This window comes from Scyliorhinus canicula, chromosome 15, assembly GCF_902713615.1.
Source record: "Scyliorhinus canicula chromosome 15, sScyCan1.1, whole genome shotgun sequence".
NCBI classification, from domain to species: Eukaryota; Metazoa; Chordata; class Chondrichthyes; order Carcharhiniformes; family Scyliorhinidae; genus Scyliorhinus; species Scyliorhinus canicula.
In genome coordinates this window covers 23,326,632-23,352,405 of record NC_052160.1, presented here as the reverse complement: position 1 = coordinate 23,352,405, position 25,774 = coordinate 23,326,632, and the positions used below count along the sequence as shown (strand labels likewise).

The following is a 25,774-nucleotide window of genomic DNA, read 5'->3' as shown; positions in this document are numbered from 1 at the left end:
GGACGTGCCAAGATGTTCCGTCACTTCTAGGGCTGGAATGCCATGTTCCAGTCCAAACTGTCGGGGTATTTTGAGTGTTGGCCCCCAGGGTCTATGGCCAATAATGTCTGAAGTCTAACGGCTCCCAACCCAGCCCAATGGAGGTGGTCGTTGTTGTGGTTGGGAAATCATTGGGCTGACGGATTCTTGTACTGAAAGGCATTGCATATCACACCAGTCATTGTGATCAGAAATAGTGTCCACTAGGTATTGGTAGTGGACTCTCTGCTTCTAGACCTGTGATAAGGGTGAAATAAATGATATAATTGGAAGTCTCATTAACAAAAGTGTTGAAATTGTTGTTTAGTGTGGCATTTGGAGTTGTTGGGTTAATGCTGTCAGAAACCTTGAATTAGTTAAAGGACCAAATGTATAGTCCCTTAAATAGTCAGAAGCAGTATCAGTTTTATGACGCGTTACACAATGTCACACTAATGTCTCTGCACGGAAATCACCGCTTACTAAGATTGAGTTGAAAAGACGCCCTCTTCTTAATCGATTCTGAATTAATTGCTGCACCTCCTGTTTCATTAAAATGTAACCATTTGTGGAATCTAATGATTTGGGCCTGAAAGGATGTACTTTTTGTCGTAGGCAAAATAAACTTTACAATAAGGAGCTGTATGCCGACTTCATCGCTGCGCAGATTAAAACATTGTCCTTTCTTGCGTACATCATAAGAATTTATCAGGTACGTTTCTTTCTAATGGTCTCTACTTGGAGTTTAAACGTGTAAGAGAGATCCTGCATGGAATTATTTATTTCTCTTTCTAGGATTTGGTTGGAAAATATTCACAGCAGATGGTGAAAGGAATGCTACAACTGCTGACTAACTGTCCTTCTGAAACTGCCCACCTACGGAAGGAACTGCTGATCGCAGCCAAACACATTCTGACGACCGACCTCCGCAACCGTATGTAGTTTTTGCATTGTGCACGCCTGAAGGGTTTGCTCAGAAGTGCCAAAGTAATGTTAAAATTGAGCCGTTCAACGATGGTGTGGAATGCTGATTGTTTTGGCTGTGAGACAGCAGACCTTTTTCCAAGTTATTTTTTCACGACTTCTCCACTCGCCCATCCCATCTCCCCTATCACCCAATTGCCTCTGAGTGGGCGAGAGACCTAGCTTTGCTTCTCAGCTGTTGCCCTTCTGAGGCGGTGGCTAGAATATGTGCAGGAGCCCAGCAGCTGACGCTCCTTCCAGCCTTCTGCTTTTGATGCTGCAGTGCCCAGCCTCTACTCTTTGCCTTGGCATGGCTGGACTGGTCAGGATTGAAATGCTCTGTCACCCAGTTTGTTGCCGCCTCTCTGCGAAGTTGCCGTCCAACGTAATGTGACTGGAGGCGTGAATTTATGATATCTGTTAGATTTGTTTTCTATTTTCCAAGCAGTGAAGTGAACTTCTCAACTTCTGGATGAGACCCCCCAGTCTCTTAATCATCAGCCACCATGGTAATTGGTGCTTACTTTGTGCAATTAGATATTTACTACTGTGCTGGACAGTAGGAACACTGTAAATATGTTAGCATAATATAATTGTGTTAATGTCTCACAAGGGAAAAGTTGATGATGTTTAATTAGTTTTATGTTTGCATTAATGAGGGAGAGTTGGTGGCTTTCTGCATAATACCAATCATTTGTTTTACAGAATTCATTCCATGCATGGATAAGCTGTTTGATGAATCTGTGCTAATAGGCTCCGGGTACACAGCTCGTGAAACGCTGAGGTAGGCAATCAGTCTGATGCGCTGCAAATATGCTGGGGCGTTTAATTAAATAGTGCCTGCACATAAAAAAAAAGAAAATGCTACCAGCGACTTGACTGCAGATGGCCTTTTGCATTAAAAGTTGCTGTAATTGAGGATTCCACTTTACTTTAAATGCTGACATTTTATACACTTTCACCTTTTTTGGTACTTTAATTGTGAGTATGCCTCCAAGGGCGCTTTTGGAATCTCATTATGAGCATTTAACTGCAACACTATCCCCTCCTAATTTTACTTTGTGACCTGTTTTGTGCAACACGTTTGCCATCATTTGAATTTTTGTAAGAAAGAGTTCAAGTTTTCATGACATCGCTAAAATATACATATGGAAAGGGGAAGAATTGAGGCATTTTAATTTAGGCGTTGGCACTTGAGCCTGTCTTGCTAGCCGACAAGAGTAGATTAGTAGAAGCTGTGGCTCAGTTGGTAGCCCTCTCATCTCTGAATCAAAAGGGCTCAAGATCCATGTTTCAATAAGTCACGCTGTCACTTCAGTGCTGCCCGCCTTTTGAGTGAAAATTTAAACCAAGGCCTCAAATGCACCGTCGGGTGGGTGTAAGAGAGGAGCTAGGGTGTTTTTCCTGGTCACTATATATTACTTTTTCAACATTGTTGAAACAGGTTATCTGGTCATTGTCACATTGCTATTGGTGGGAGCTTACTGTGACCAAATTGGCTGCTGCGTTTCCCACATTGCAACAGTGATCACAAATCAAATTTTCTTTTAAGCCACCTTGGTCCCAGATTACCATCAGGCTGCTTTCCCCTTTGAAGGGAAGAGCTGAATTGTGGTTTAACCTGAGGATCACCACATCTCGGACGAAGGGCAAGGTTGCAAAGGTTCATGAACAACCTGAGCTGGTACGGGAATTGAACCCACACTGTTGGGCTCACGCAGCAACAGACAGCCAACTGAGCTCAACCGGCTCCCAACATCGAATTTACTCAATTGGTGTAACATATTTCTTCATCTCCTTAGTGAACACAAGGGTACAAGAATTGGGAGCAGGAGGAGGCCATTTAGCCCCTCGAACCTGCCCACAATTTTCTAAAATCATGGCCTATCCTCAACTCCACTTTCCTGTCTGACCTTTCCTAATGCTTGACTCTGTCGGTCAAAAATCTGTCTAACTCAGCCTTGAATAGAATCAGAGACCCAGCCTTCATTGTTCCTTGGGGAAGAGAATTCCACAGACTAATGACCCTCTGAGGGGGAAAACAAACTCCCCTCAGTCTTGAATGGGAAACTCTTAATTTTTAAAATGTGCTCCCTATTTCTAGGCTCCCCACGTGGGGAAGTATCCTCTCAACATCCATCCTGTCAAGTCCCCATGGGATATTCTATGTTTCAATAAGTTCACCTCTCATTCTTCTAAACTCCAATGGGTATAGACCCAATCTTTTCTCTCCAACCGTAGCCCTTCATTCCAGGAAGCAGTCGAGTGAACTTCTCTGAATAGTTTCTTAATACAATTATATGCTATCTTAAGCAAGGAGACCAAAATTGTACACTGTACTCCAGAGGCGGTCTCACTAAGACTCTGCACAGCTGCGACAATATTTCCCGATGTCTATACTTGATTCCCCAGGCAATACACACCAACATTTGGGGGCGACATGGTGGTTAGCACTGCTGCCTCACGGCGCTGAGGACCTGGGTTCGATCCCAGTCCCGGGTCACTGTCCGTGTGGAGTTTGCACATTCTCCCCGTGCCTGTGTGGGTTTCATCCTCTACCCAAAGATGTACAGGGTAGGTGGATCGGCCACGCTAAATTGCCCCTTAATTGGAAGATAAATAATTGGGTGCTCTAAATTTATTTTTTAAAAAAGCACCACCTGTCAATTTGGCTTCCAATCACGTGTTGTATCTACTTATTAAGTTTTTGTGATTCATGTACAAGGATACAACAGTAGTTCTGCAATCTCTCTCCATTTATAAGATGTACTGCTTTCCTATTCCTCTTGTCAAAGTGGACAAGTTTGCATTTTCCCACATTGTCCAATCTTAGTCCACTCATTTTAAAACAAAATCTATCTAACTCCGCCTTGAATAAATTCGGTGACCCAGCCTTCTGTGTATTCCTTTGTAGACTTTTTGTGTTGTCAACTTACTTCCCCGTGTGTGTGTGTGTGTGTGTGTGGCCATTCAGCCCTTCGAGTCTGCATCAACTCTCCAAAAGAGCACCTTTCCTAGGCCCTATCCCTGTAACCCCACCTAACCTGCACATATTTGGATTGTGAGAAGAAACCGGAGCACCCGGACGAAACCCACGCGGACACTGGGAGAAAGTGCAAACTCCAGACAGACAGTCACCCGAGGCCAGAATTGAACCCGGGTCCCTGGCACTGTGAGGCAGCAGTGCTAACTACTGTACCACCGTGATCATTTGGATGACACAGCGATGATTGCTATCAAATGGAAAGACAGGATTAATTTCTCTCCTCCCTTTCTCTAAACATTAATCACACGAATATATAAAATTATACAACCATCTCTATAGAATCAGAACATAGTATATAACACAGGAGTCCATATGGGCTCATTGTACCAGCGGGTTTAAATTTAATTTATATTACAAAGCAATAGAAATAAAGATTTATATGTTATATGTATGAAGTCATATCCTAAGGTGTGTTATCTTATTATATAAATGTAACTAATTATTAAAACTTTACTTCAGTTACCATTCATACAGTAATAGAATGGAAAAGGTGACCATTCCAGCCCACATGCTTGTGCTGGCAATTTCTGTTTGTGTTTCTGTTTATAATTTGCAGAGAGAATTGTGTGGATGTTCTGTGCAGGAAATTGTAATTCTGTTGTCAAATCTTTTACGTTCTTTGAAACAGACCACTGGCCTACAGCACTCTGGCTGACCTGGTGCATCACGTCCGTCAGCATCTTCCTCTGAATGATCTAGCCCTTGCCGTTCAGCTGTTTGCAAAGAATATAGATGACGAGTCATTGCCAAGCAGCATCCAGACAATGTCTTGCAAGCTTCTGTTGAACCTTGTAGATTGTATTCGTTCAAAAAGCGAGCAGGAGAATGGAAATGGCAGAGATATTCTCATGCGAATGTTGGAGGTACAGAGTTAAGAGTGTACTGAATTTCAAAACTATTTTTCGGTTGTCACTGTGAATTTCTAACTTTGGTGTTACATGCTGTAGTTATAATGGAAATAGGAAAAATAAGGGTAACATGTATGACTTTAAAATGGGGGCTGAGTTACTTGTGCTTGCCCTTGTCCAATTGTTCCCTACCCTGTTTTACCTTGAGCTTGCTGTTAGCCGTCGCTCTGCGTCATTTCGTGGGGCGATCAACTGGTACTATATTCAAAACATTGCATCTACACACACAGCTCCTGTCCATGTTATCTGTTTTCTCAAGACCCATGTAAACATTTCCAATAGGAACTGACTGTCACATTGTAATTACAACCTCTGCCAGTGGTGGTGTCATAGAGCCTCAGTTTTGCACATCCCTTCGCAGCATGTGCTGCACGCAAAACTCCTCGGCTTCAAACAACTCTACTGTGCTTCCCAAATTGCTGCACCTAACTTGCTCTATTTAACTTAAAATGATATAAATGAAAATGATGACTAGAGAAAGCACGTTTGACTTTAAAATGGATGCAATGAGCCCAGGTCCAATGATGAATCTGGGCAGTCATAACGTGGAATAGCAGGATTCATTTCCTACCTCCCTTCATTATGTGCTGTGTCATTGACCGTAGCTGCCTCGCTTTGGGAGGAATTGAGAAAGCATTTGTTATGGATTAATGGGGGAGGGGATGGTATGGGAGTTCACTTGCAGACTGAATCTGTGGATGTTGGGTTTGGAGGTGGGTGTTTATAATGTGTGCCTCTGTAAATACAAACTTGGTGTGTAAAGATTAGGCTCCAGTTGTATCTTTCGCCACCTGGCAGCCTGGAATTGAACCATTTCTCTGAGGAAGAGATTGAAGTTGTAACTTTCCTTTTCACTTAAGGAGCTTATCAGTTGTCCATGAAGTACGATTACTGATAGTTGACAAACTAACTGGTGCATGTATGGGGGGTGTGTGGAGGGGCAGGTGAGGGGGCAGTGAGGGGGGGCGGTGAGGGGGGGGGGGGGGCGGTGAGGGGGGGGGGGAGGAGGAGGAGGAGGTGGTGGTGTGAGGAAAAAGCAAAATTTCCAACTTCCATTTGTGCCTTGGTTCTAGGTGTTTGTGCTGAAGTTTCACACCATTTCTCGCTATCAGCTGTCCACTATCTTTAAGAAATGCAAGCCACAGTCCGAGCTGACGGCCACAGATGCCCCAATTGCGGCGGCTCAAGCAACTCCAACGTCCTCTGTTCCCCCTCCCGCTCCACCAACCCCCACCCTCCCTGCACCAGCCTTGGACAAACACGGGGACAAAGATAAAGAGGAGAAGCAGACCTTCCAAGTGTCCGACTGTCGCAGCTTGGTGAAGACTCTGGTATGTGGTGTGAAGACAATTACATGGGGGATAACCTCATGCAAAGCGCCAGGAGGTAAGATATATTGATGCTTGTTCTCTTGCTTTGTATCTCCATCCAATACTCCGCCATACACGCTTCACCGACAGTTAAATATTTTCTAAGGAATCATTCATTTGTTTTGAGCATCCCCAATCTTAAATACTGCATTGCTGGCAGGTGCCTGGGCCCGAAGTCCTGGAATTCCCTCTATACACCTCTTCACCTCTCGAGTTGCCCCTTAAAACTGTTTCATCGAACTTTCGGTTATCTGTTATAATATTTCCTGAATGGCTTGGTGTTGGATTATATTTGATAATTGCTTCCATGAAGCAAGTTGGGGTGTTTCACTATATTAAAGGTGTGATAGTAATGCAAATCATTATCGAACGATGTTGATGTTTAATTCGTGCAAGCGGGCAGGTTTGAAAAGACTCGGCTGACGTTTTCTGTCAGATGTGAATATCCGAATGTGGAGGAAAGTGTTGATGAAGGAATGAAAGTTGGCACCATAATTAAGCATTCCACTAATAGTGAGGAATTGTACAGTTAATATTTGTATCACATGTCAACGAGTAGTGCTGAAGAGTATTTTTGAAAATGTGTGCAGTAATTGTATAAAAATGTTTATGTTTTAGGCTCTATGCCATTGGAGCTGTATTTAAAAAAAAAATAAGTCATGTTTGTCAGGTCATTAAGTGCAGTCTGCAAATTTTTTTTTCTATTTCTCAGAGGCATCCTTCATTCCCAACAAGCAGTTACAACCCAAAGAAACACAAATTTACATCAAGCTGGTTAAATATGCAATGCAGGCCTTGGATATTTACCAGGTGCAGTATTAGTGATGTACTTTGACAAAGTTGTTTTGACTTAGCCGTGTGTTTTGTATGTTTTGATGTCTTGTCGGTAGTGTCCAAACAGCAGCTTGCCTCTCGGCCACATAGAACATACAGTGCAGAAGGAGGCCATTCAGCCCATCGAGTCTGCACCGACCCACTGAAGCCCTCACTTCCACCCTATCCCCGGAACCCAATAACCCCATCTCACCTTTTTCTTTTTGGACAATAAGGGCAATTTATCATGGCCAATCCACCTAACCTGCACGTCTTTGGATAGTGGGAGGAAACCGGAGCACCCGGAGGAAACCCACGCAGACATGGGGAGAACGTGCAGACTCCGCACAGTGACCCAGCGGCGCTGTGAAGCCACAGTGCTATCCTCATGTGCTACCATGCTGCCCTACATCTCCCCTCTATACTTGGGCAACCCCACCCCTTGAAGACAATTTTGCCTCATGTGCTGCCTTGTTCTCCAAGTTATATGGGGCTAAATCTTCGAAAAGGACTGTTGACGGTGCTCTTTCCTCATTGATGAATAAAGCCTAAATCTGAACATCAAACGCGACTGCTATCAGCAACTCGAGACAGTTTAGTGAGTACATGGAATTAAGCTTTTTAGCTGTAAACCTGACCCATACCTCCCCGTTCCCACCCCACCCTCAGCGAGGCTCCCTGGCTTACCCAATCTAGCCCTTGCAGGCAAGAGCTTGACCAGCTCCCGTTTCTTCATATCAATCAATGATGCCTCTGCTTTAAATTGGCTGAAAACAGTTTAGGGAATGGCGTTGGAAAAGAGGTGCACACGTACGATATGCTACAGTGTGCATGCTTGAAGAAAGGTGGTGTGGAAACACGTGCCTATTTTGCTGTAAATGGCGATATTGTAAAGGCTGACTTTGATTTCACAGAATCGCACAGTACAGAATGAGGCCATTTGGCCCTTGGTGCCTGTGCCAATTCTTTGATACGTTATCCAATCAGTTCCGCTCTCCTACTCTTTCCCCATGGCCCTGCATTTGGTTTCCTTTTCAAATGTATATCAAATTCCTTTTTGAAGATTAGTATTGAATCCGCTTCCAACATCTCTTTTTGGCAGTGCATTCTGGATCATAACTTACTGTGCAAAAATTAATTTCCTCATCTCCCCAAAGGTACTGATATTAATACTCTCATTGTAGTGGACACCTCATGTGAAATGTTATACTTTATACATTGATATTAAGGGAACCTACCAGGCTATGGTTGCATAATAGTCTTTATAATTATCATGATGGGCTTTTACACTTGTACTGAAATCATTCTAGGTATTTTACCGTGGAAAGGTGTATATGGATTTTTTTGCATTGTTATTCCAAATGGTTTGTGATAGAACATACAACATACAGCGCTGAAGGCGGCCATTCGACCCATCAAGTCTGCACCGACCCACTTAAGCCCTCACTTCCACCCTATCACCGTAACCCAGTAACCTCTCCTAACCTCCTTGGTCATTAAGGGCAATTTATCATGGCCAATCCACCTAACCTGCACATCTTTGGACTGTGGGAGGAAACCGGAGCACCCGGAGGAAACCCACGCAGACACGTGGAGAACATGCAGACTCCACACGGACCAGTGACCCAGCGGGGAATTGAACCTGGGACCCTGGCGCTGTGAAGTCACAGTGCTATCCACTTGTGCTACCGTGATCTGTACATTATAGAGATTTGTTGCCACATACAAGGATTTTTCTGAAATATTTCTGGAAGTTTATCCCTGCTGATTGATTTCCAACTTGGAAGTCTGTGAGGATTGATTGGACTGGTGCTCTGGGGAGAGCTGATGGCTGGGATTGGTAAGCTGGGTGTTGAAGCCTGGAGTCTTGGTAGACTGGAAGTTATTTAACAAGGTCATCAACCTGTTCAAGCAGCTTTTTTGATGCTTCAGCGAAAGCATTTGAAATGTTTAAAATTCTGGCATAATGCATATGCAGATCCATAAAATATCCGACACGGTTGCGGTAATGAATTGACCTTTTAAAGTCTGCGCAGCTCGACATCCCAGGCCAACACAATGCATTTTACTCGCGGGTGTGTTATGGTGGAATGCTCAAAGGAAGGGATGAGGCAGAGTTTTGGGAAATCCAACAAGTGTTTATTTTAACGTGTATGATTTCATTTAATCTCACGCCTCAGGTGCAGATCGCTGGGAATGGGCAGACGTACATTCGGGTGGCCAATTGCCAGACGGTGAGGATGAAGGAAGAGAAGGAGGTTTTGGAGCATTTTGCTGGTGTCTTCACTATGATGAACCCGTTGACATTTAAGGAGATATTTCAAACGACTGTGCCGTACATGGTTGAAAGGATTTCAAAGAACTATGCACTTCAGGTGACTGGTGTTCTCGTGTACTTTTTAAATGGCTATTTAGCCTGTCATAAGAGCAGCATCGCGTTGTCATGCAAGGGATTTGTTTTCCAGCAAAAGGAGAGAGAATTCACACTAAAACATAAGTAAAAGGCTGCAGATGCTTTAAATCTGAAATGAAACCAGATAATGCCGGCAAACCCTCAACAGGCCAGGCAGCATCTGGAGATAGACACAGAGTCAACGTTACAGGTTGATGATCTTTCATTTATATGTAAAATCTGGACCTCATGTACTTTTGTGGCAAACCTGTTGGAATTTGTTTTATAAGTATCAAGAACATTTTTATCTTTGGAGTTTTCTTTAAGCCCAGGTAGCCCGAGTCCCTGCCATTCAGGGGCTCATGTAGGTCATTTCTAGTCCCATTAGTGGCTGGGTTGGTTCATATACTGAAATGCTGAAGCAAGACCTAAAATTACACTGGAGCACCAACATTTGAATGTCCAAGGGGACCAGTGTGATATTGAAGATAATGATCTCCCTCACCTGTTTTCTCCATAGCTCTGAAATCGTTATCTTTTAAATATGTTTCCAGTTTTCTTCATGGGTTATCTTCAGGTTTTCTGTGTTTGGAAGGTTTTTAAAAAAAATGAAGCTACGTGTTGAAGTTTGGCAGCAGCACATGCTCAAATGATATAATGTTTCCCCTATTTTTTGTTCCCCTGTGTACCCATTGTGGATTGTGATGGTGTCTGCCAGAACTAAGTGGGTCAAAGGCAAGGTTGCAAGGTGACCTAAAGTGCACCATTAGCCAGTTATATAGAACAGCCTGAGTTGTCCTGGGTGACGTTTCCCGTGAGATTCTGTTGACTTTGACCTCTGTAACAAACGCAATCTCCGCATTGACAATTGTGATCTTGTGTCTGCTAGTCCATGAAGGCTGTTGCTAAATTTCTCAATGCTGTCAACTTGTTCATTAAGCAGTGTCCAGAATGTGCTCTGTGCTGTTCTGCAATCCGAGATTGATAAGCCTCTATAACTAACCCGTCAGTTTACAAGTTCCTTGCTGGTCATTTAAAGTTGATTAGAATTATGTGTTTTATATGTTGACAGTGTAAATGCAGTATAAAATCATACACCAATCCTAGAATTATTCATTCTTTGTCATTTACTTTTAATTAATTGTCTGCTACAGATTGTGGCCAACTCATTCTTGGCGAACCCTTCTACCTCAGCTCTGTTTGCTACAATTCTGGTGGAATATCTTCTCGACCGACTTCCAGAAATGGGCTCCAACGTTGAGCTCTCCAACCTCTATCTCAAGCTGTTCAAACTGGTGTTTGGCTCGGTGTCCCTCTTCGCAGCTGAGAATGAGCAGATGCTAAAGGTAAGTTGGAGGCGCAGAGGCGAATGAGGGAGAAACTGGTAAATTTTCGCAATAATTATTATTGTCACAAGTAGGCCTTCATTAACACTGCAATGAATTTATTGTGAAAATCCTCTAGTCGCCACAGTCCGGCGCCTGTTCGGGTACACTGAGGGAGAATTCAGAATGTCTAATTCACCTAACAAGCACGTCTTTCGGGACTTGTGGGAGGAAACCGGAGAGCAGCGTGGTAGCACAGTTGCTTGACAGCTACAGGGTCCCAGGTTCAATTCCCTGCTGGGTCACTGTCTGTGTGAAGTCTGCACGTTCTTCCCTTGTGTGCGTGGATTTCCTCTGGGTGCTTCGGTTTCCTCCCGCAGTCCAAAGATGTGAAAGTTAGGTGGATTGGCCGTGATAAATTGCCCTTGGTGTCCAAAAAGTTTAGGTGGGGTTACTGGGTTATGGGGAAAGGATGGAGGTGTGGGCTTAGGTGGGGGTGTTCTTTCCAAGGGTCAGTGCAGACTCGATGGGCCGAATGGCCTCCTTCTGCACTGTAAATTCTATGATGCCAAGAAACCCACGCAGACACGGGGAGAACGAGCAGACTCGGCACAGATAGTGACCCAAGCCGGGAATCGAACCTGGGACCTTGGCGCTGTGAAGCAATAGTGCTAACCACTGTGATACCGTGCTGCCCATAGTTGTGATGGCATTGCTTAAAGAATGAAGCATTTTCACAATCCGAGGCTAGTGTGTGAATAAAGTACTGCAGATTTTATGACTGCTCTGACGTAGAGTGGTGGTGCAGCAGGGTTAGATGAAGAGGGGTGGGAGGAGGCTTGGAGGAACGGTTTCCTCCGGGTGCTCCGGTTTCCTCCCACAAGTCCCGGAAATAAATGGCTCTTGGTTACATTTTGATTTTGAAGTTTCCCGGGTATTGGGTCAGGTACGTTTGAATAACTCATGGGATCGAGTTGAAGTGTCTGGCTTTAAGCTCATGATGCTGCCAGGACAGGCCTTCTGACCCGTGAGGTTCCTGTTCCTGAAATAGCCTCCTTTTATCGATTGCATCAAGACTGAAATTGAAAGAAATACTTCCACCCAATGTAGTGCCTTTTACAACCACTTGGGTGAGGCGGTGGTATTTCCACTGGACCAGTAATTGATACACCACAAACAGCGATGTCGGTTGAGCGATAAATCTTGGCGAAAACATTGGCCTGTTCCTCTTTGAAATGATGCCAAATGATTTTTTTGACATCACTTTGGGAGGGCAGATATGCTCTTGGTTTCGCGTCTCGAGTGAAAGGCGGCACTGCTGATAGCGCAGCACTCCTTCAGCGTTGCCCTGGATTGTTTTGGTGCTCCGATCCTGGAGTTATGCTTGAATGTTTGAACAATGAAGAAGTAAAGCAACCTTTTGTACTGCTTGTGTGGCAGGCACTGGGAATGATATGCGAGAAAGAAGTCTATTTTTTATATATAGGAACAGGAGGAGTCCTGAATGCTGTTGGCTCTTCATTTTGATCATTTTTGCATCATTGCCCTATATCCCTTAAGCCACTGGTTAACAAAGATCTAGTAATCTCCTATTTAAAATTGAAAATTGGTGTGATTTGCTGTTTGCAGAAGAGACTCCCAAATTTCTACCCAACCTGTCAAAAATGCATTTCCTACATTTTTTCCTGAAAGGCCAGCTCCTAATTTTTGGATTGTGTACCCTAGTCCTGGACTCCCTAACCAGCAGAAATAAGGTAGATAGTTCCTCCCTGTCAGTTACCCATAATATCTGAAAACTTTGATGAAATCACCTCTTGAACTTCTGAATCCCAGGAAATAGTTTGTGTATCCTTGGAGGCCTGGAGTAATCAGTCCAGAAAATAGACAATCGTGTCAAATCATCTCGGCATCCAAGAGCCCTTAACAAGCGACCAGAGACATGTGTTCAGTTAGTCACCGTTGTGTAGGAATATCTGAGTTTTCCTTTGCTGCTTTCATCCTTCTTCCCTTTTTCCAGTAATTACCTTAAATGCTTCTTGTCATTCAAACTTTTGTTTGATTTTTTTTTGTTTGCAATGTCTTTGTGTGCGGGGCGAAAAAATATATTGGATTTTGACTGATGGAAATGAAGTGACTGTTTTGAAATGTGGCTTTTCTTGGTGATTAATGGTTTAACATCTAATTTTGCTCTATGAAGGTCACTTTAAAATATTATATTAAAAAGCTCTATTCTTCTGTTCTCCCCTGTCAGAAAATTCAAGGTTGAGTGAATTTAATGAGCTGTAACAGCAATTTAAATGTTTGGATTCTTTGGTTTGTATGTTAATGTTGCTTCACTAGATTAGGGAATGGTTGTTTAAACCTTTGGAATTAACTGAACAATAACAAGTCTCGTATGAATGTGGGAGCATAGTTCAAAACAAAATAAAAGCAAAATTGCAGCTAAGTCGCTTTTACTTCGAATGGCGAGGCTCAGGTTTTCTCGCGTGTTTGTGTGAAATTGGGTGGATGGTCTGCTGTATGTATTGTCATACACAAGCCATCGCCATTGATGGGGCAGGCAGGGCCACTGTTTAACGTCTCATCTAAACGACAGTATCTCCAACAGCGTGGGGCACCCTCGCTGTTGCACTTTTGAGTGTTAGCCTGGATTTTGTGCTCCAGTCTCTGGAGTGGGATTTGACCCACAAACATTTGAGGTGAGAGTGCTTCCCATTGTGCAACGGTTGACATGCATCCCAAACTGGAAACACTCTTAACACCAAATTTCATTGTGTTTTAGCCTCATCTGCACAAGATTGTGAACAGTTCTATGGAGCTTGCTCAAACAGCCAAGGAGCCGTACAACTACTTTCTGTTGCTTCGAGCTCTTTTCCGATCCATTGGGGGTGGCAGCCACGATCTCCTGTATCAGGAGTTTCTGCCATTACTGCCTAACTTGCTGCAAGGTAAAAATGCAATTACATTAGTTTCTGACTGTTCAACTGATGAAATAACCCCAGGTTCAATCAATATATTTCAAGCTTTGATAAAATGTATTGGGCACTTAATTGAAGTGAACATTAGCTAAAGCATGTTCCTTGTTGAAGATAATTCCCTTTGAGTCCTAAATCTGCTTGGGCGCTTACAAGTGCAGGACTGAAAATGTATCACTCAAAAAGTGGATTTTCTGTAAGTTGTAATGCATAGAACCAGGATATTTCCTGATTCTATCTGTATATCAATGTTTCTGTTAATTTTCACTATTCAAACTTTTTATTTTTATCGCAGCATTTAACAAGCTGAAAATAACTTTGTCTCCTAACATTGTACCGCATGCATAAGACAAATGTCTCCACATCTATTTGAGAAAAAGAAATTGAACAGGGTAGCAGATGCATACTTATGCTGTTTTTTTTTTTTTGCAGGGCTGAATATGCTGCAGAGTGGCCTGCATAAACAACACATGAAAGATCTCTTTGTGGAGCTGTGTTTAACCGTGCCCGTCCGACTCAGTTCCCTCTTGCCTTACCTGCCTATGCTCATGGACCCATTAGTATCTGCGCTTAATGGCTCCCAGACCCTGGTCAGTCAGGGCCTGCGGACGCTGGAACTATGCGTTGACAACTTGCAGCCTGATTTTTTGTATGACCACATCCAGCCAGTACGAGCAGAGCTCATGCAGGTAAAACTGAGACTGTAACACGTTAGCAGATATGAATCTATCAAACCTTTGTATCCTGATTTGCTGTACGTTTAATGATTGGATCATATTGTTGCGGTGGCATAGCAGTAATGTCATTGGACTAGTAATCCAGAGCCAAGGGTTAATGCTGTGGGAACACGGGTTCAAATCGCACCATGGCATTGGGTGGAATTTAAATTCCAGTGATAAAATCTGAAACTAAAAGCTATAAGTGTCAGTAATAGTGACCGTGAAATATTGTTTATTGTAGAAAAAAACATTTGCTTCACTGATGTCCTTTAGGGAAGGAAATCTGCCGCCCTTACCTGGCTGTGCCGATGTGATTCAAGACCCGCAGCAATGTACTTAACTTCTAACTGCCCTCTTGAAATAGCCCAGTAAGCCACACGAGGTCAATTAGTGATGGGCAACATATACTTGCCCAGCCAGCGACACCCACATCCCGTGAATTAATTTGAAAAAAATAGAACGCAATGAGGCCATTCAGCCCACCGTGCCAGCTCTTTGAAAGAAGTGTCCAGTTTGTCCCCCTACCCCTTGTCCTTTTATATCTTCTATGGTAGAACATTTATTTACAGAAATTTACAGCAAATTTGCTCACGGGGTACCAACATTCTTTCCTTTGCTGTTTCTTGGTCTTCTTACTCTCTTCATGTTTATTCGGCAGACGATTCATGGCACGTGGTCTTCTTTGGTCACAAGTCTGAAAGGCATGTACCTTTTGCCCTTGTAGAATTTTCTCAAGTCCTCTTTTTGCACCTGATTGTACGCATGTCCTGATGCAAGACTGTAATCAATGTGGAGTTTGGAAAGCTTGGATGCAGCTCCCCCTTAGCAACACGGAGTGGGAGAACTCGACCTTGAGGTCATCCAGCTGTTTCAGTAGCTCCTCTTTCTTGTCACGCAGATCCTGTGCCTTCCTTTTTGCCATTTTCTTGCATTTTGTTTCCCCTTTACAACCATATATTTAGTTACCCGTTGAAAGTTAATGTTGAATCTGCTTCCCTTTCTTGTGGGCGGCATGGTAGCACAGTGATTAGCACTGTTGCATCACAGCTCCAGGGTTCTAGGTTCGATTCCCGCTTGGGTCACTGTCTGTGTGGAGTGTGCACGTTCTCCCCGTGTCAGCGTGGGTTTCCTCCGGGTACTCCGGTTTCCTCCCACAAGTCCCGAAAGATGTGCAGTTAGGTAATTTTGGAAATTCTCAATCCTCCCTATGTATACCCGAACAGGCGCCGGAATGTGGCGACTAGAGGATTTTCACAGTAACTTCAATGCAGTGTTAATGTAAGCCTACTTGTGACAATAAAGATTATTAGAGTATTCCAGATCATCGTAACTCTTTGTCTAAAGAAATTCCTCCTGTCTTTTATCCCAGCTTTTTTGCCAATGTCGAACCTGTGTCTTCTATTTAAGCAGACCCTCATGCCAGTCCAGTCAGTGGAAACAGTTTCTTTTTATTAATGCTAGTAAACAATTCATAATTGTTGTACCCCAATTTTAAGTGGGACTGGAACAGAATGATGTACAACTATATTATCAGGTTTAGCTCTTTTTGCACGAATGTGCAGCATATAACCTATAATGGAAAATGTATGGAATGTCCATTTCTTGCCCTGCTGTCAGTAATCTGATTCAGCCTGTTTTTTTTGGAAAGAAGAAAACTAAACTTCCAGTTGCATTTAAATTGAGAAATCTGAATGTGTCAGTTCCAAAAGATTCACAGCAGAGATAATCTGATATTTTAGTGGCTCTGAATAAAGCAAGTCAGTCAAATTGCACTTAGAACATACAGTGCGGACGGAGGCCATTCAGCCCATCAAGTCTGCACCGACCCACTTAAACCCTCACTTCCACCCTATCCCCATAACCCAAAACCCCTCCTAACCTTTTTGGACACGAAGGGCAATTTAGCATGGCCAGTCCACCTAACCTGCACGTCTTTGGACTGTGGGAGGAAACCGGAGCACCCGGAGGAAACCCACGCAGACATGGGGAGAACGTGCAGACTCCGCACAGACAGTGACCCAGCGGGGAATCGAACGTGGAACCCTGGCGCTGTGAAGCCACTTGTGCTACCGTGCTGCTCAGCACGAGGAGCAGGAACGAGGGGAAGGCACCAAATAGTTCGATTCAGCGTATTTCACAAATTCAAATTGGGTGTTGTATTCTAGATTTAAAAGTTGGTGGCATTTAAGTGGCCTTATCACAAGAAAAAGTGAACAGTGGCTTTGGAAACTTTCCCAAATTGGCTCCCAAACCTTATGTGAAGATAGATTGTCATTCAGTATTACTTCCTGGAGTTTTGTTGGAGCTAGTAAGCCCTCTACTACAGTCCTAAAACAAGGTATATTCACTTGTTTTATGGCAGCACTGTTCATGCAATGTTCAGTCAATTCGATTCATTCCACATGATATCAAGTAATGGCAAAAGGCACTGAATACTGCAAAGAAATGGGCCCTGGCAACATTTCGGCAATAGTATTGGAGACTGTGTTCCAGAGCTAGCTGCATTCCTAGCCAAGCTGTCCCAGTACATCCAAAACCAGGAAGAACTGGTTTAGCACACTGGGCTAAATCGCTGGCTTTGAAAGCAGACCAAGGCAGGCTAGCAGCACGGTTCAATTCCTGTACCAGCCTCCTCGAACAGGCACCGGAATGTGGCGACTTGGGGCTTTTCACAGTAACTTTATTAGGGGCAGCACGGTAGCATGGTGGTTAGCATAAATGCTTCACGGTCCCAGGTTCGATTCCCGGCTGGGTCACTGTCTGTGCGGAGTCTGCACGTCCTCCCCGTGTGTGCGTGGGTTTCCTCCGGGTGCTCCGGTTTCCTCCCACAAGTCCAAAGATGTGCGGGTTAGGTGGATTGGCCATGCTAAATTGCCCGTAGTGTCCTAAAAAGTAAGGTTAAGGGGGGGGTTGTTGGGTTACGGGTATAGGGTGGATACGTGGGTTTGAGTAGGGTGATCATTGCTCGGCACAACATCGAGAGCCGAAGGGCCTGTTCTGTGCTGTACTGTTCTATGTTCTATGTTCTAAAACACTGGTACCTACCTGGCAATGTAGGAAGTTACCCAGGTATGTCCTGTCCACAGAATGCTGCCGGAAATTAGGCCCCATCAGCCTATTCTCAGTCATCAGCAAATAGATGGGAAAGTGTTGTTAACAGTCTTATCTGCTCGCTGACTCTCAGTTTGGGTTCTGCCAGAAACACTCATCTTTTTTAATAATCTTTATTAGTGTCACAAGTAGGCCTACAGCAACACTGCAATGAGGTTACTGTGTAAATCCCCTAGTCTCCACACTCAGTGCACCCAAACAGGCGCCGGAGAGAGAATTCAGAATGCCCAATTCACCTAATGGGCACGTCTTTCGGAGGAAACTGGAGCACCCGGGGGTACAAGGGCAGCAGATGCATGGGAACACTGCCATCTGCAAACTCCTCTCCAAGTTACATACCATCCGATCCTTCACAGTCGCTGGGTCAAAATCCAAACTCTCTTCATAAGATGTAGGAGCAGAATTTGGCCATTTGGCCCATTGACTGCAACAATTCAAGAAGGCAGCCCACCACCACCTTAGTGTGGGCAATAATTTCTGGCCTCACCAGTGACATCTGCAACCCACTAAGTAATTTTAAAAAAGTACTGGTGTGTGAAATTTTAAACATTTTGAATTGCCCAATAATTTAATTGAGAAATGAAATAATAGCAAAAGTGACAATTCTTTTGTGTTTTAAAGAGTGGAGTCATTAGATAATTTAAATTAAAAGGATTAGATTGTAATACATTCTTGAGTCAGAATAATGTTTCTATTTAGAGACCAGTGAATTTGACAAGACAATTGCAGCTTTTGTCTTTGTAAAGTGTGTGGGGGAGACAAATATGAAGAACATAAATTTTTTAAATCACAAAGGGCTATTGGTCACGAGTGAGCAAATGGCTCTATCATTCATCAACTGTCTCACATATATTAATCCCTTCTTCTCCAAACATAAATCCAATTGTCCGTTTATACTGTTCTTCCCCCATGACTCTTTCCATAACTCAATTATCTTGTGCGTGAAGAAATCCTCTTAGTGTTCCCAGTTTCAGCTTTTGTCCTCCAGTATTCACGCATTCACTACAGTCGAGCTGCTTGCCTGGATCAACTTTGTATTTCTCAATATCATACAGGATATTAACAACACCCCCCCCCATGCATCCATCACCCCAAATAACCCGTTCAACTTCCTTAATGCAAAAGCAAAATACTGCAGATGCTGGAAACCTGAGCTAACAAACAAAAATGCTGGAATTAAGATAATAAGGAGCAGGTGTAGACCATTTGGCCCATCGAGCTTACTACCCTATTTATTAACATTGTGGCTGATCTGATTTCAGCCTTAACTGCATTTTCCTGCCTGACCCCCAGAATCATTGACTCCCTAGTCAATCAAAGATTTATTTTAGCTGTGAGTATATTCCGTGAGGCTGCCTCCACTGTTCTCCGTAGAAGAGAACTTCAAGACTGGTGACCCTCTGGGAGAAGAAATTCCTTCTTGGCTCTGTCTTAGTTGGGAGACCCCTCGTATTTAAACTGTGCCCCCTTGTTTCCCCACAAGGGGAAACATGCTGTCAGCATGAACCCTGTTCATGGCTGGTTTAGCTCACAGGGCTAATTGCTGGCTTACCAAGCAGACAGCAGCACGGTTCGATTCCCGTACCAGCCTCCCCGCACAGGCGCCGGAATGTGGCAACTAGGGGCTTTTCACAATAACTTCATTGAAGCCGACTCGTGACAATAAGCTATTTTTATTTCATTTTCATTTCAAGCCCCCTCAGCATCTTCTGTTTCAATAAGATCACTTCTTGTTCTTCTAAACCTTCTAAGCCGAACCTGCTCAGCCTTTCTTCAGACAATCCCTTCTTCCCAGGCGTCAGCCTAATGAATTCTCTGAACTGCTTCCAATGCAAGTATATCCCTCCTTGAGTAAGGAGACCAAAACTACATCGTACTCCAGGCATGTTCTCACCAACATCCTGTGCACTTGTTGCAAGACTTCCCCATTTTTATACTCCATCCCCCTTTCAATAAAGGCCAACGTTTCATTTGCATTCCTAATTATTTGCCAATTGTCTGTGATTGGTGTACAAGGACACCTAGCTTCTGTACCACAACATTCTACAGTCTCTCCATTTAAATAATATTCTGCTCTTTTATTTTTCCTGCCAAGTGTGTACAATCTCCATATTTCCCCAAGTTATACTCCCATCTAAGGGGTGGCACGGTGGCGTAGTGGTTAGCCCTGCTGCCTACGGCGCTGAGGAACCAGGTTCGATCCCAGACCCGTGTCACTGTCTGTGTGGAGTTTGCACATTCTCCCCGTGTCTGCGTGGGTTTCACCCCCACAACCCAAAGATGTGCAGGGTAGGTGAATTGGCCACACTAAATTGCCTCTTAACTTAATTTTTTTTAAAAATACTCCACCATCTACCAATTCTTTTGCCCACTCACGTAACCTATCTATTTCCCTTTGCACTTTCCTGACAACTTTCTTTCCTGCCAATCTTTGTATTGTCAGAAGCTCTTTGGCTGCAATACAATCGATCCCTGCATCCAAGTCATTAATATGGATTGTAAATCCACGCTGAGTATCTGGCGAGAAAGAGAGTTGACTTTTCAGCTTGATGATCTTGCTTCTGAATTTTCTGACTTTTTTCCCTAATCGTTTTTGTGGCCTTGCAACAGCAATGTTAGCCTCCTTATGGTTAGTTCTGGATGTTGTTTTGCACAGGAGCAGGCAACCAATTCAGGGTTTCTTTTTCTCTCACTTCTGTTCTCGTTCAGCCTCTCCCTCGACCTCACATTCTTGGTAGCTGTTCAATAAACAAAATAATTGATGAGGTGTCGAAGGATGCCCAGTTTATTTCTTGACTGAGGTGGTTTGTGATAAATCACAACTATTTTCTGTTGGTCTATCTATGTTTCCTGCCACCCCCCAAATCAAATGGGAGGGACTCTGGGAGAAGAGAAAGATGTCCCGATTTGTATTGTAGTGTGGTTGAATCTCCTGTTGTGATGTTTTTGATAATGCTGCTTGTAATTTTTATCGTATTTTGTGTCGTGTTTGCTGTTCAGAATTATAAACTCCTGAGCTTAGACCATCAAAATACATGGGACAGAGTAAATAATACTGAATAGGTTCAATAACAGTTAATTTGCTGCACTGCAATGCTGTTCAAATCTTTGGTTGTGTTGCAATTGCAGAGGTATATGGAGGAAAATTCTAGTTGTATTTATCAAGAACAATTTGAGTTTGATAAGAAGCTTCTTCAACTTAGGAAGGTTCCTATTCATTTTTTCTGGGGAAGGAATGCAGGGTTAAGGCGTTATTATGATCTCAGACCAAACTCCCAACAGTTGTTAGTTTACTGGACCGAAACTACAAGGGGCGAAATTCACCGAAGTCCATCGTGATGCCCTTGACCGGCGGGCATAAACGGCGCTGGTGACTCAGGTGTCGGGGCCCGCTTATCAGCCCGAAATCTCCCGTCCCGAAAGGGCCAGCAGCGCAGTGACGCTGTACGCGTCAGTTTCACCCGCTGCGGAAGTGGCGCGTCGGTTGACGTCGGGCGACATCATCAACGCTGCCCGCCGTTGGGGGGGGGGGGGGGGGGGTAGGGGTGGCAGAGTCCGCAACCAACACGACTGGAATAGATGTGAATGCCTTGTTTTTTTTTAAATGGCAAGTGCTACGTGCCTATCTGAGAGAGAGAAAAAAAAATTTGCTGCACTCTTGGTGATCCTCATTATTTATTACTCCAAATGTTTGAACTTAATTATGCCATCTTGCAGAACCTTGAGTTCCCCACCCCCACCCCTAACCCCCCACCCCTAACCCCCCACCCCTAACCCCCCACCCCTAACCCCCCACCCCTAACCCCCCACCCCTAACCCCCCACCCCTAACCCCCCACCCCTAACCCCGCAGCCCTAACCCCCCACCCCTAACCCCCCACCCCTAACCCCCCACCCCTAACCCCCCACCCCTAACCCCCCCACCCCTAACCCCCCCACCCCTAACCCCCCACCCCTAACCCCCCACCCCTAACCCCCACCCCTAACCCCCCACCCCTAACCCCGCAGCCCTAACCCCCCACCCCTCACCCCCACCCTAACCCCTCACCCCTAACCCCCCCACCCCTAACCCCCCACCCCTAACCCCCCCCACCCCTAACCCCCCCACCCCTAACCCCCCCACCCCTAACCCCCCCCACCCCTAAACCCCCCCCCCCCTAACCCCCCCCACCCCTAACCCCCCCCACCCCTAACCCCCCCCACCCCTAACCCCCCCCACCCCTAACCCCCCCCACCCCTAACCCCCCCCACCCCTAACCCCCCCACCCCTAAACCCCCCACCCCTACCACCTCCACCCCGACCCCCCGGCACGCGATGTAAGTGATTTCACTCTCTCTCTTCACAGACCCTCCCCCCCCAACCCACCGGCACGCGATGTAAGTGATTTCACTCTCTCTCTTCCCAACAACCCCCCCTACCCCCAACAACCCCCCCTACCCCCAACAACCCCCCCTACCCCCAACAACCCCCCCTACCCCCAACAACCCCCCCTACCCCCAACAACCCCCCCTACCCCCAACAACCCCCCCTACCCCCAACAACCCCCCCTACCCCCAACAACCCCCCCTACCCCCAACAACCCCCCCTACCCCCAACAACCCCCCCTACCCCCAACAACCCCCCCTACCCCCAACAACCCCCCCTACCCCCAACAACCCCCTACCCCCAACAACCCCCTACCCCCACCCCCCCCCACCCCTACCCCCTGGCACGCGATGTAAGTGATCTCACTCTCTCTTCACAACACCCCCCCCCCCCCCCCCCCCCACGGGGCACTCGACGTAGGTAACTGAACGGCGTCAACCATTATAAACCAACTTTGATTTTCGCCGACGTGGCCGGAGAATAATTAAGCCTAAAAAAACAATGGCATCCCGCCGGCGCCAGCCGTTTTCCGAGGCGGGCGGCGGGATTTGAAGAACGCCGTTTTATGGCGGGTGGGAGAATTTTGAACATGGCGGGAGCGGGAATATCGGCGGCCCCGGGCGATTCTCCGACCCTGCGTGGGGTTGGAGAATTTCGCCCAAGATTGAGTTTATTTTAAGACTTGTGCAGAAAGAAACATTCGCTCCAGGAGGGATTGCATGAAGAAATAGGGCGTTGGTATTTCTAAAACAAAGCAATGAAATTAAATGAAAATCGCTTATTGTCACAAATAGGCTTCAAATGAAGTTACTCCTCCCATGCTTTATTGTGCTTGTGATTCCATGTCTCCTCTTCTCTCTTCTGTCCGTCACTGTTGGTGGATTGTATTTTGGGTGTATATTCCAAATTTTCAGGCCTGCAAACGGAGTGCCAATGGAGTTGATTGCTGGGATTTCATGAGCCTTGGGTGGCCCTAAGCACCCTCTGATTTACCGCACCTGGTCCCAGAATCACTTGGATCGGGGCATTTCCCTCTTTTGTGTTATTCTTCCTGTAAATGGTTGAACAAATGTCAGACTGCACAAGCTGCAGTTGTAACAAACACTAAATTATGGATTAACATGAAGGTTGATTTTTCTGTTTTAATTCTGTTTTTGGGCAGGCTTTATGGCGCACCCTACGTAACCCAGCTGATAGTATCTCCCACGTGGCCTACCGTGTCCTGGGCAAGTTTGGTGGGAGCAACCGCAAGATGCTGAAGGAGTCTCAGAAATTGCAGTATGTTGTTACCGAAGTCCAGGGGCCAAGCATTACAGCAGAGTTTTCTGACTGTAAGGCGTCTATTCAACTTCCTATGGAGAAGGTGAGGCCCTCTCAATCTCGCACATGAACATAAAATGTTGAACGTGTGCGGCTTTAGATTTTTGGGTTCTTCAAATTGAGGGCATGCTACTGATCATAGCGCTTGCTAATTGATTGTCAACTATGAGTTGTTTTAACGAGGCCCCTCTGCTCTTTGAGGGGGTTGGGGGAGGGGTAAAAGATCTGATGACACTGTTTTGTAGACGAGAATTCTCTCTGGTATCCTGGGCAATATTTGTCCTTAACAACAGCACAAAAGGTCATGATTTAATTGCTGTTTGTGGGACCTTGCACTGTGCATATTAGCTGTTGCATCTCCTACCTTCTATAAGTAACTGAACTTCGAAAATTTATTTGGCTGTACTGTAGTTTGGGATGTCCTGAGGTCATGATTGGCGCTGAAGAAATGTGGGGCTGTCTGCCTGCCCTTTTTCTGTGCCAATATGACTTGCTCACTTCTGATTGTTGCAAATACTTCCTCCGAAGGTCAAGTCTGCAGATAGTTTTCATGCATGTCTTTTGAGAACATTTGACTACTTCAATGCCATCCGAAACTTTATCCAATTCAAGAGCGGACTATACAGGGAAAATTGATGTACAAAGAGATCTGGGAGTTCAGGTCCATTGTACCCTGAAGGTGGCAACGCAGGTCGATAGAGTGGTCAAGAAGGCATACAGCATGCTTGCCTTCATCAGACGGGGTATTGAGTACAAGAGTCGGCAGTCATGTTACAGTTGTATAGGACTTTGGTTAGGCCGCATTTGGAATACTACGTGCAGTTCTGGCCGCCACATTACCAGAAGGATCGAGATGCTTTAGAGAGGGTGCAGAGGAGGTTCACCAGGATGTTGCCTGGTATGGAGGGTGCTAGCTATGAAGAAAGGGTGAGTAGATTAGGATTGTTTTCGTTGGAAAGTCGGAGGTTGAGGGGGGGACCTGATTGAGGTCTACAAAATTATGAGAGGTATGGACAGGGTGGATAGCAACAAGCTTTTTCCAAGAGTGGGGTGTCAATTACAAGGGGTCATGATTTCAAGGTGAGCGGAGAAAATTTAAGGGAGATGTGCGTGGGAAGTTTTTTACGCAGAGGGTGCTGGGTGCCTGGAATGCTTTGCCAGTGGAGGTGGTGGAGGCGGGCACGATAGCATCATTTAAGATGCATCTAGACAGATATATGAATGGGCGGGGAACAGAGGGAAGTAGATCCTTGGAAAATAGGCGACAGGTTTAGATAAAGGATCTGGATCGGCGCAGGCTGGGAGGGCCGAAGGGCCTGTTCCTGTGCTGTAATTTTCTTTGCTCTTTTCTTTGTTCTTTGATCTCTCTCTTTCATCGGCGCAGTGCCAACCCAAAGTTAAAGCACTTGCATTCTTAATGTGCGTACACATCTCAAATTATGATTACTTGTTGATGCCTAAAATATTTGACGAGGCATTGATTTCTGATGTGTGATGTTAAATGTTTCTTAATCATTGTAAAGTTCAAATGATTTGTTTCCAATACTCCCCTGTGGTCCCCACCCTAAGCTCGAACTTGGGGGGGGGGGGGGGGGGGGGGGGGGGGCGCGGCAAGATGGTGAGCAGTGTTGCCTCACAGTGCCAGGGACCCAGGTTCAATCCCAGCCTTGGGTGACTGTGTGGGGTTTGCGCACACTCCCTGTGTCTGCTTGGTTTCCTCCTACAGTCCAAAGATTTGCAGGTTGGGTGGATTGGTCACCTTAGTGGGCGATTTAGGTGGGGATAGGGTGGGGGCATTGGTCTAGGTAGGATCCTCTTTCTGCACTAAGGATTCTATGATTCTACACCGTTCTGTTGCTGTAATGTTGAGATTTTAGCATTTGTAGGAGGTTGTATTCACAGCAATTCTCTCAGCATCAAAGGCTGAACACAGGGACTCTTGTTATATGTTCACCTGCTGTAGGCTTAAATGTGCAAAACTCTCACCCAAAGTATGGATGCAGTTGGATTGTCCACCTCTTGTGCATTTAAGAATGAGATTTTCTTGAATTCTTTCCACTTTATTCTCAAACATTTTCTCCATGGGGTATTGTCTAATGAAAATGACCCCATCAAGCAAGATTTATACTGTAGGATTCTTGTCCCTGAGTCACACTAGCTACCTATGCTTTGAAATATCTTGCCACAGTAATTTCAGCCACTTGATGGCACTGTGCGTTTGAACTGTATTGTAGTTTGATTTGCAGTATATACTCAGTATGCAGTCATGGGGGTCAGTTAGCTCAGTTGGTTGGACGCCTGGTTTGTGATGCAGAGTGACATATTTGTGGGTGGGTTCAATTCCCGTACCAGCTGAGATTTGTGAAGGACCCCCCCCTTCTCACCCTTGCCCCTCACCTGGAGGTGTGGTGACCCTCAGGTTAAATCAAACGGCGAGCAGCCTATGGTC

At 45.1% G+C, this 25,774-nt stretch overlaps 1 protein-coding gene and 1 pseudogene across 1 annotated transcript in view; one reads left to right on the top strand and one right to left on the bottom strand.

Annotated features, from left to right (window-relative positions):
• The window catches only part of LOC119979047 (transformation/transcription domain-associated protein), a 213,511-nt gene that overhangs the window by 23,668 nt on the left and 164,069 nt on the right, over positions 1 to 25,774 (top strand). The window contains 11 exon segments of the mRNA XM_038821026.1: positions 634 to 730; positions 814 to 952; positions 1,687 to 1,765; positions 4,656 to 4,890; positions 6,009 to 6,321; positions 7,018 to 7,115; positions 9,299 to 9,493; positions 10,665 to 10,856; positions 13,618 to 13,783; positions 14,243 to 14,499; positions 23,168 to 23,368. Coding sequence (XP_038676954.1) covers positions 634 to 730; positions 814 to 952; positions 1,687 to 1,765; positions 4,656 to 4,890; positions 6,009 to 6,321; positions 7,018 to 7,115; positions 9,299 to 9,493; positions 10,665 to 10,856; positions 13,618 to 13,783; positions 14,243 to 14,499; positions 23,168 to 23,368 — 1,972 coding nt within the window.
• LOC119978916 lies at positions 15,089 to 15,451 on the bottom strand (annotated as a pseudogene).